Raw genomic sequence first — 11,826 nt, 5'->3', positions numbered from 1 at the left:
GTGTCGCAAACCTCATTCAACATTCATACAACGTTATTGATTTCTGAGACCATTTAAGTTTTTTAATGTCTCCTTGGATGTGTTTGCTTGGACACATTAGACTTCTGTTTCACGGGGATGGAACCATAAATTGATTTAAGGTCCGTATAGTTCTTTCTTTCACACACTATATTGCAGTACACGGATGGTATTGTGTGGCGGACAAGGTGCCTGTTTACCCACTCAAGTCTCTCGCTGCTGAGTATATATCGTATATGCATGGTGACTTTGAACACATCCTCTGGGAATATATCAACTGGGATATTAACACGAGCGATTCTTTCCTGGACACTCTCAAAACACACCTGACGATGTCAGACCAAGTCTTGATTTGGGAAACGAGATTGTTTTGCATGATTTTGTGTCATGTTTTGCAAAGCGTACTTGGTTTCAAAGGGATTAATTTCGTAATTACGGATGATAGCGTGCCACCGTCCCTGGGGAATCCACAACGACTCCAGATTCAGCAAGTCTCAAGCCTTCTGGAATGTGCCCGGTCCTGTGCGGTGAACACGCCATGTGACCAGTTTCAGTTTTCAGACACCTCAAACACGTGCATCAGAAGGTACACGCGTGTTGTCAATGGCGGCCTGGTGGAAAACGTCACTGGTTTATTTGCCGTGTACAGTCGGAGCCCCAAAGGTCAAGTAATATTTTTCTATAACGCGCTTTTACAGTATATTCCTTCATTATTTCATATCTTTTAAAATGTGACGTCTGACACCAAAATTTTGTTATTTGGTGTTAACCATCGGAAGAGAAACATAAATCATATGTAGGAAACAATAATACATATATCATGGCCCAATTCACTTCTTAAGTGGCACTAAATAAGCAGTAAAAGTGTCATGTCAGAGGGAAAAAGGGGCTAGTTGTCACTTGGTACTTTATGTCCCTCATTATGTAAAGCAAAGGATGGCACTAGAGCTTTTTATACTTGACATGCCGCCGACATTCATGGTGTACTTGTCGTATATTCAAGTTTACGGGAATTGTACTAACTCCGACCCAGTTTCACAATACTAACAATCACCAAGTGTCAAATTACTAACACCCACCCAGTGTCACAATACTAACAATCACCAAGTGTCAAATTACTAACACCCACCCAGTGTCACACGGCAAACACACGTCAATTGTCAAAAATGATTATTACCCTGCTGATGTCAAACAACTCACATCTATCCAGTGTTCAAATTATTTTTGAACTTTCATTTCTTTTCAGCCCCTAACTCATGCTCTGCCATCAAGGTGAATGACCCGACAGCGTCCGACGGCGAGTACCACATCTACCCCACCGCAACCCAGTTCCAGGACCTGACGGTGAGGGTCTACTGCTTGATGAACGACACGCATCAGTTTGAGTACGTCACATTGCCACACAGGAACTTTGGCGAATTTCCTAAAAGGTCCAACCCTAAGTGTACAAGTGAAAAGCCGTATCTCCAAGGTACCGGTGTTGGACATGATGGAATCACGGAGTTCCAGAAAATCAGAGTGGATCCCTCCGTAAGTATTGATGACAACTGAAAAGTTTAATGAAAGGAAATAAGATAGAATGAATTAATGCATGATAATGTGCTAACGCAATACAACCTGTGAAGGATATGTTGAGAACGTTCTGTAACGATTACTCGTATAACGAGACATGTATAGCACTGTTCTCAGATGAAACTGCATAATAACAAAACAAGACTAAATTGTGTGACACATTGAAACGGTTAAATTTTACCGAAAAAAAACAACATGCTCCAATGTTTTCGTTATGTGTGTATCAAGTTTACATCATTTATTTATCAAACATCCCGTATGAAAGATATGTTTCAAGGCAATAAACGGTATTGACCTCCACAGACCAGTGTTTATCTTCCTTCTGTGACTGCAAAGGATGTCCGTATTTTCACTGTATAAATACACATGCACAAAAGTTAAGCGCCACCATATTCATAGTCTCTTGATTGCACGTTTGGGAATCAGAAATACGAAATATGATGATGTATGACTGAATTAGGCTTTCATAGTTTGTCCAAATTTGTCCAGATACCACAAGGAAAGCGTGCTTTACGTGTTGCTGCAGATCCCCTAGCCCATAAATAGTGAACTTCAAGTTTCAGACACGAGGTTGCATTTTGCTCCTGTGTGTGATTCCCCTTCCAATAGAGGTTGAAAATCAGCCATGGTGAGGAGAAAGTTAACGAACGCTGAAAGATGGCAAGTGATAGGCATGAAAAATGCTGGCATGTCATGCAGGGCCAAATGGGTCGTCATCACATTGTTATCACTCGTTTGATTGTCAAACATGGTCAAACCAATGATGTCAATGACAGGCATAGGTCTGGTAGACCAAGAAAGACCTCTAACAGAGAGGATAGATGTCTTTCCAGGATAGTCAGACGAAATCCATTTGCCACTTCAACAGATTTAAGACTGCAGTGGATTACCCATCAGAGACTCTCGACGATGACCGTAAGGCGTCGCCTCAGAGGCGGCTGGATATAACGCCAGAAGACCAGTAAAACGTCCTCAACTGACTGAGAGGCAAATTCGGAATCGTCTGATATGGTGTCGAGCCCGTAGTCGATGGAACTTGGCCAACTGGAGAAGGAACCATTGGTCTTGCGAGTGTCGAATGCTGCTACGAACAGTTGATGGTCGAATACGTGTTTGGAGGCAACGTAACACTCGTTTTGCACCAAGGGACATCCAGAAGACCTTAGCATGTGGCGGGGGTTCTGTCATGATATGGGGTTGTGTTTCCTTCGGCTGGAAGCTTCCGCTGGTGACAATTCGTGGAAACCTGAATGGCCAACAATACCAAGATGCCGGTCTTCGTCCAGTGGCAGTCCCTCATTTTGACAACCATCTTCTTCAGACAAGACCTGTTTACATGGACGACAATGCTAGACCACACCGATCTCGGGCAGTTTGGGCTTATTTGCATCAAGAAGCTATTGCCACACTTCCTTGGCCGGCCTGTAGTCCGGATCTTAATCCGATTGAGCATTCTTGGCCGGAAAATCAGACATCGTGATCCCCCAGTTCAAAATCTCGCCGCACTTCATGAAGAATGGATCCGTTTGCCTCAGAGAAGCATTCAACGACTTGTAATGAGTATGAGGCGTAGAGTTGAAGCTGTGGTCAATGACCGTGGATCATACACACGTTACTGACGTTTCTGTCTTGCAATGGACTCTGCACTCCCTAGGGTGTCTATGTGACACCTGATATGGTCTGCTGATATCATGACAGTTACATGACAATGTTTTCTAATCCTTCAATTTCTGGTCTTCGGTAAAATTCTTTTTATGCTCATATTCTTTTGGAACACAAGATAAACTTGCTTTGGGACAACTTTTGCATCACATGAGGTTTACATATGCGGCTTATAACAATCGTACATCTCGTTATAAAAGTCATCATTAAGTGTCAAAAGTAACAGCTCACAAATATGGTGGGTGGCGCTTAACTTTTTTGCATGTATATATATAATCCCTGCCTGAACTTCGCACCCCACCACAACCCACCCCCCACGCCCACCCCTCATGTTTTACTGCTTGTGTCTTTCTTTCAATCAGCGCATCTTCTGTTGTTTAATCTCAATGACTATGACCTTTCCTATATATCCTTCAGACGATGACGGTAGTGAGGGAAGACTTCACGTTTGCAAACTGGACGAGAGTTAAGAAGGCCAAGTACGGAACTACTGGAGACTGTTATACGAACAGAGCTACGTGTGGACCGATTGGGACCTTCCGTATCAATACACTTGGCACTGGGATGAAGTTCAGTGACGGCGTATGTATGGACTATTTGATATCGATATATCATGTTGGGTGTACAGACAATGTTGTTATCTGGATATCGAATCCATGTGTGAGCGTGATGAGTACACTATTCAGCTACAGACAACTTTCTCACCAACACATTCATTTATTCACTGCCTTCCGTCCTCTCGCACGCATTTACTGACTCGCCTCCTCCGTCCATCTCGCTGTGCAGAGTTGCGTCCCTTGGGCACGCCAGAAACCTATGTTTGTGGGTTCGAATCCCGGTTATGTTTCTAGGTTTGTCAGCACCATACCCGTGCTCGTTGGACCTGCATCACTTCGGGCTTTCCTCCCACATTAAGCTGACACGCCGCGATATAACTGGAATACTGTTAAAAGCGGCGTTAAACCCAACTCACTCACTCCTCCGTCCATCCTTCATATGCCTTCTTCACTACCCTGCAAATCACCCACCGTGACACAAACCCGCCAACCTTGTCAAGTTCCACTCCATAAAAACTAAAACGAAAAACTTATATACTCGAGAAATTAGATAATGTGTGGAACGAGTTGGTATGCCTCTGTGGTAATTACACGATATGCCTGACGTACATGGATTATTTACCAGATCCCTACACACAGTACAAGTGTCCCAAAGTCTGATATTATCATTTTCTGTGCGTAACTGACTGAACTATCTTTGTTGAGGCAGTTTGGACAAAGATATATTTTTAAACGGTTTTAATCTACTGCTTATCACAACATATCATGCATATATACCTCGTATCACGTGGTTTCTGTGACTCCAGATTGATAATGGGGTAGGAATCTACATCGAAAAATCGTTGCATGCAATTAACCAGAAGTTGTCATCCATATAGTTGTACGTTTTCGTAAAGATCTCTTTATCTGCATAATCTTGACATGGATATAGCAATATAAGGTGAGGGGAAATGAAAGGTCATTGCCCTTACATAGCGACGTACATGTACTTGGCTGTGTCTCTGTTGGTACTTGTCCTGACTAATGCCGGTTTTATAGTGCTAGCCCACTGAAATACCATGCCGCATTTCAACAGAATACCAGACACAGTATGCTGACTCCGAGCTGTCTAGTCCCCTCACCACCTCACACGGTAGCATGGGCAGCTTACTCCCTTGGGGATGAGAATGAATTTAAATAAAAGACACACGCTAAAACCCGACTTGTGTCACATCTCTTGCCCCCACCCAGTGTCACATCACAAACACACACCCAGTGTCACATCACAAACACACACCCAGTGTCACATCACGAACACACACCCAGTGTCACATCACGAACTCCCCCCCCCTCCCCCTCCTTTGGCACATCTCTAACACCCACCCAGTGTCACATCACAAACACACACACACCCAGTGTCACATCACAAACACACACACACCCAGTGTCACATCACGAACATGTATTTGGCTGTGTCTCTGTTGGTACTTGTCCTGACTAATGCCGGTTTTATAGTGCTAGCCCACTGAAATACCATGCCGCATTTCAACAGAATACCAGACACAGTATGCTGACTCCGAGCTGTCTAGTCCCCTCACCACCTCACACGGTAGCATGGGCAGCTTACTCCCTTGGGGATGAGAATGAATTTAAATAAAAGACACACGCTAAAACCCGACTTGTGTCACATCTCTTGCCCCCACCCAGTGTCACATCACAAACACACACCCAGTGTCACATCACAAACACACACCCAGTGTCACATCACGAACACACACCCAGTGTCACATCACGAACTCCCCCCCCCTCCTTTGGCACATCTCTAACACCCATCCAGTGTCACATCACAAACACACACCCAGTGTCACATCACAAAATCACAAACACACCCAGTGTCATATCACAAACACACACACACCCAGTGTCACATCACGAACACACACCCAGTGTCACATCACAAACACACACCCAGTGTCACATCACAAACACACACCCAGTGTCACATCACGAACACACACCCAGTGTCACATCACGAACTCCCCCCCCCCCCCTCCTTTGGCACATCTCTAACACCCATCCAGTGTCACATCACAAACACACACCCAGTGTCACATCACAAAATCACAAACACACACCCAGTTTCACATAAAAAACACACGCCCAGTGTCACATTACGAACTCCCCCCCTCCCCCTCCTTTGGCACATCTCTAACACCCACCCAGTGTCACATCACAAACACACACACACCCAGTGTCACATCACAAACACACACACACCCAGTGTCACATCACGAACTCATCCCCCTCACCCTCCTTTGGCACATCTCTAACACCCACCCAGTGTCACATCACAAACACACACCCACCCAGTGTCACGTCACAAACACACACACACCCAGTGTCACATCACAAACACACACACACCCAGTGTCACATCACGAACACACACCCAGTGTCACATCACAAACACACACCCACCCAGTGTCACATCACGAACTCACCCCCCTCACCCTCCTTTGGCACATCACGAACACCCATCCATGTCACATCACTAACACCTTCACAAAATCACATCACGAACACCCTTCCAGTGTCACATCACTAACACCTTCCAAAAATTACATCACGAACACCCTTCCAGTGTCACATCACTAACACCTTCACAAAATCACATCACGAACACCCATCCAGTGTCAAACCACTAACACCTTCACAAAGTCACACCACGAACACCCTTCCAGTGTCTCATCACTAACACCTTCACACAATCACATCACGAACACCAATCCAGTGTCACATTACTCATAGCTTATTTTTAGTTGAGGGAGTTGAGAATATGTTTTTGAGTGTACACTGATCCAAGGAGGGGGGTATTATTAAGGCTGCGCCACTTGGTGCATTATAATTGGAATATTTTTATTATTAATATCATTATTATCATAATTTCAAGGCCCAACCTATTCTTCTTGCAGCTTACATGGTTTCACTATGGTTTGAAAGCAAAGATAACCCGGCAACAGAACGGTGCCATCATTGACGTGGTATGTGGAGGATTTTGTGGGTATTGTCGCCCAGATCAAGACATGGCACTGTATCCCCAGGACAACTAGCATCCTCATCGTGACGTCAGCATCAAGGAGAGGCAGTCTTGTCGGGTCTCCATTTCGCTGTGCAGAGTTACTTCCGTCTGTTGTACCAGGATCTGTTATGAAATAATCAGAACCAAAGGCACTGAACTGAAGGGAAGATTGAACTTTAGTGTATGCCGACAACTAGTTTACAATACACATACACCTGTCACCTGCTACATTTACTGTTGCAGATGCAAAAATCATTGTTACTTGTTTCACATGACGTCAATTTCATACCAATAGAAAATATTTCAGTTTTAATGCTGACTAGATCCTCAATATGACCGTTGACGTTTAAAACGGCTGAAACATAATTATAGAGCTACAGTGCTTCAGCAAAACGCTGTTGCAATATCAAGTTTTACTTTGATGTTCGATGTGAGCCGAGGTGGTAGTTCAAAATATTTCTGAATAAATTAAGCATTGTATTTAATGTCGGTATGCTTGTTTATTCATGTCGAGATTGTGATCAGCGGATCCAGGGATGGATAAGGGAGGCAACTCTGTATATATAATTACAGTTCCTCACACCTCTGGGCCTCCCCTGCCCACTATTACTTACAGACTGTCTTCATACAGTTGAAGTATCGCTGACTGCGAGGTAAACCAGTCCCCCAAACAACAACGTAACAATGTTAAATGAATACACGAACCATGTGACCCGTAAAGACCGGGGTAGAGAATAAATCTTCGGCAAGAAATGCTTGCCACAAGGAGCGACTATGCTTGTCGTAAAAGCAAACTAACGGGATCGGTTGGTCAGGCTCCGTCAAGCTCGCTGACTTGGTTAATGCATATCGTATCTCAATTGCGTAGATCGATGTTCATGATGTCAATCACTGGATTGTCTGGTCCAGACTCGATTATTTACAGGCCGCCGTCATATGCCTGGAATATTGCCAAGTGCAGCGTAAACAAAAAACAACAACAACTAAACCATTATGTAAGCAGTTTGAGAAGTTCGCAGCAAAACAAAGTAAAACGATATTATTGCAGGTGATCGAATACAAAATCATTTATGCATTGTCACGGAGCTGTGCTCTGAGACCAGGGTGTCTTTAAATTAAGTAATAATAGGAAACCTGGTATAGATTTTTCAAATACAAAACCGCACAGGTAGATATTTAGTAAATTTATTGTACCTAATAAAGTCGATATATTTAATTTAATTTCATAGATACAAATATGCAATTTTGGAGCTCGATAGTCACATGTTGTTGTACACTGGCATTGAAAACTGTTCATTGTCATGTCACATAAAGCCACAAGGTTGCGCTGAACTCAATATCGCGTGTGACCGCCCCGGGCAGCAATCACGGCTCTGTATTCACTCGGCACTGACTGGATACGTGTACGAATTCTGTCCTGCGGAATTCTGCGCCATTCTACTTGTAACGCGTTGGCCAGTTGTGGAATGTCTGCGGCGTGCTCTGACGTTGACGTACACGTCGATCTAGTTCATCCCAGAGGTGTTCGATTGGGTTGAGATCTGGAGATCTCGACGGCCAGGGCACGTCGTTGATGTTGGCATTATGAAGGTAGTCTACCGTGACACGAGATGTGTGCGGTGGAGCGTTGTCCTGTTGAAACAACTCCCTCTGGCGGTCAATGATTGGAAGAATGTGAGGTTGAAAAATTTGTTTCATGTAGCGATTTGCTGTCAAATTTCCCTGAACCACAACCAAGTAAGATCTCGTGGCGTCAGATATGGCCCCCGACATCATCACACTACCGCCACTTAATTTGTCGAATTCACGTACACAATGTGGGCAAAACGCTCATTTCGACGACGATAAACACGTTGTCATCCATGTCTCTGGTGAAGAAGAAATCGTGATTCATCGCTAAACCACACTCCTCTCCAGTTTCTCAAATTCCAAGGCTGTAAGGTATGGCAGCAACGCAAGCGTCGCTGTCGATGGATCTGTTGCAAAACAGGGACGATAACTGGTCTTCTGGGTCGGATTCCAGCCTCGCGAAGATGGTTCCTGACACTCTGGTCCGATATTCTCCTCAAACCAGGGATACGTCCTGCACTCTCCGTAGCTGTGGCATTGGTGATGACGTAGGTGGAACAGTCGAATGTAGCGATCCTGTGCAGGGGTGGTAACTCTTGGTCGGTCAGTTCTCGGAGGTGTGCAGTGGAATTGAACTTTGTGTATCGGTCACAAAGGCGGCAAACGGGGCTATGGTTGACGTTGAAGTGGCGTCCAACAGAAGACTGCGAATCCCCTCTTTGGATACGTCCAATGGCGATGTTCCGATTGACAAGTGATTGACAACATTTTGACTTATGCTTGCCTTTTTATAGCCACTACCGAGAGTTACGAATGCCATAATTTTGCACGTGCATATTGCTTTACTGTCCTTGACATTTTTGAACAAGTGTGAAAACAACGCCGTTTTAGACATTGCAAATCGACATTGGCTGCGTTTTGACGCACCGTTTGTCGAATATCAGGCCACAAACATTTTCCAATAACATATATCCAATTTATATACCGGATTTTATTTGTGTAGTCAGGTTCAATGAACTACATGCTATCTGTGCGTGTCTTTTGTTGAAGAGTGTAAGTTCACAGTTTTACCATTATCAGCTTTAGTTTTTATCACTTTGTAGGGGTAGGGTCCCCAACTAACAAAGCCGAGGCTATTCATCGACAAGCATGTGTTAATTATTAATTGGTCATAGGCGGCTTAATTAGCTGTCTGTGCATTTTGTCGATTGCTGGTTGGAAGTATGTTTTAGCTACCCTTGTACTAGCTGTTATATAGTGTCTTAGCTACAGCTTGTATAGTTGTACATAGTTTATTAATCAGTGATCATTGTCAGGGTCTGCTGAGTTCTTGATCCTTCAATTGTCTCGCTGAAGTGGTTATTCATTCCGATGACCCCACCCTCTGTAATCCTTCAACCGCGTAGAGCTTCTTTGTACAAACCCACAAGGAGGCTTGGTGACAGGGGACATATCACACTTCTCTAGCTATTTTCAAACATTGTCCATAAATTCGTCGACTAAGTCTAACAGAACATCGGTCCAGGGAGAGGCAATTGTGTCATAGCAGCTCGGTACATTGATCAAATCTTGCGACCACACACCATACCTCATTTGGCACGTCGCCGCAACCACGTGTTTCAGCATGATAACGCCCGTGCCCACACTGCGAGAGCAACAAGAGAGTTTCTCCAGCAGAATTTGCATCAAACCATGCAGTGGCCTGCCGTCAGTCCCGGTTTAAATCCCATTGAGCACCTGTGGGACGAGATTCAAAGACGGCTGAATGACGTCCGACAAAGGTTGATTTATGATGCCATTCGTTTAGCGACTAGTGTTGTGTTTCACTTTAAAAACATTTGACACTTTAATTTCAACCTTGATGATCAGTTTTGCCAAGTTTCATCTTTTCAATATGTCTCAAAGTATGTTTACAGTGTTTGGACAAATAAGGTTTCTCATCTATCTGTCCATGGTGACATTTCTTTTGCGGTTCAGTATATCATCCCCCTCTCCTGGTAGGAAGACATCTTACATTTTTCTGCGCATTTGCCATTTTCAAATGATGGAAAGGTTTATTGTGACCGCAAATAGATATGAGAAAGATTCATTGTAAATAATTCGTTGAGAGGTGTTATATGACCCCATGCACTAGTCCTTTGTCACAATGGATTACTTAAATCTGGGGCTTAAGGGGTCGGTCCCCTGGGAAAAATACAACATGTCTCTTGAACAACTGAGAGAGGCAAATGCGCCTGAATACTTAACCTATAGAGTATCTAGGCTCTCGACAACAAATGGTACTTGATCACAAGAGTAACTTGACTTTCAACCATAAGAATGTATTTAACATGAACTAGGCAATTCCGGAAAATGGTTGTTCAAAGATTATTAGGAAAAGGGGTTTTATATAAAATAAAACGCCTAAGTCAAGAAGTATAGCTCAGTAACAGCAAAACGTAGTCAGTAACAAGGTCAAAATCGCACATTATTATTTAATAGCGAAACTAAGTTTCGACCTGACCACCCAGTAACAGAACAACCCGTAAAAACGATCCAGAAGTCCATGGCAATCCTTCGGCTATTGTTGTTGTTGCTTTAAATGTTTAATAGGTCGCCTTCTGCCTTAGCAATGCCGGCTGACCTGTCCCTCTTTGGGGCCAAAATGTGTGAGTAGGGTGTACATATTGTTTTTCTGTTTTGGTATTGATAAGATTTCTATTTTCGTATATTAATACTATTTCATTGTTTTTGGCTGCTCTGTTTATATAGTTCGAGTAGTTAGTTTAGCCTTCGCTATTGCATCTCTTGGCTTTAGGAGATCTACAGCTGATAGCGGATTTAACTGCAATTCTTGTTTTAACTGACCCTTGGCAAGGGCATGATCTTAATATTTCAGTAACAAGTGAGCAAAGGATTGAGGTTGATTGCAAGATCGGCATACCTTGTCATGGTGATTTTTGTGACCGAGTTAGAGGCATGAGACTTCAACATTCCTTTCATTTGAGTATGAGTTTGGCTTTTGGTGGATTGGTGTTGAAACTTATATGCCATTTGCTAGAGCTTGCTTCGTCAGTGAGTCTACTTTTTCATAGCATATCTATGTGAGACGGGATCCAACACAGCTCCACCTGTTGCCCTTGGTCCGATAGTTTTATATATTCGTGAACAATATTATTGACTGATTGGTCTTAGGTTTCTGCAGCTGATGGCTTGAAGTGCACTTAGCGAGTCTGATAGGATGACTGCCTTTGCTTCCAGTAGTTTTTTGTAGGTATACGCTTACCCCTGATTGCGTATGTTTTGCTCCAGACTGTATTCTTTCTCACTCCCTGTTCCACCATGGTAAGAGAGTTTTGCCGTTTTGGGGGACTCTTTTTGGAATTGATTTTTCAGCTGCGGCCATTATTG

The 11,826-nt window shown here is 43.6% G+C and overlaps 1 protein-coding gene across 1 annotated transcript; it reads left to right on the top strand.

Annotated features, from left to right (window-relative positions):
- Positions 1-350: 350 nt before the first annotated feature.
- Positions 351-6,898, top strand: LOC139460571 (A disintegrin and metalloproteinase with thrombospondin motifs 9-like). The gene is made up of 4 exons (XM_071242040.1): positions 351-681; positions 1,265-1,548; positions 3,670-3,834; positions 6,761-6,898. The coding sequence occupies exons 1-4, from the start codon at positions 351-353 to the stop codon at positions 6,896-6,898; spliced, it is 918 nt and encodes a 305-aa protein (XP_071098141.1).
- Positions 6,899-11,826: the final 4,928 nt, after the last annotated feature.

Source organism: Haliotis cracherodii, unplaced genomic scaffold (assembly GCF_022045235.1).
Source record: "Haliotis cracherodii isolate W230 unplaced genomic scaffold, xgHalCrac1.p SCAF_14, whole genome shotgun sequence".
Taxonomy (NCBI): domain Eukaryota; kingdom Metazoa; phylum Mollusca; class Gastropoda; order Lepetellida; family Haliotidae; genus Haliotis; species Haliotis cracherodii.
This window is presented reverse-complemented; position numbering and strand designations above follow the sequence as displayed.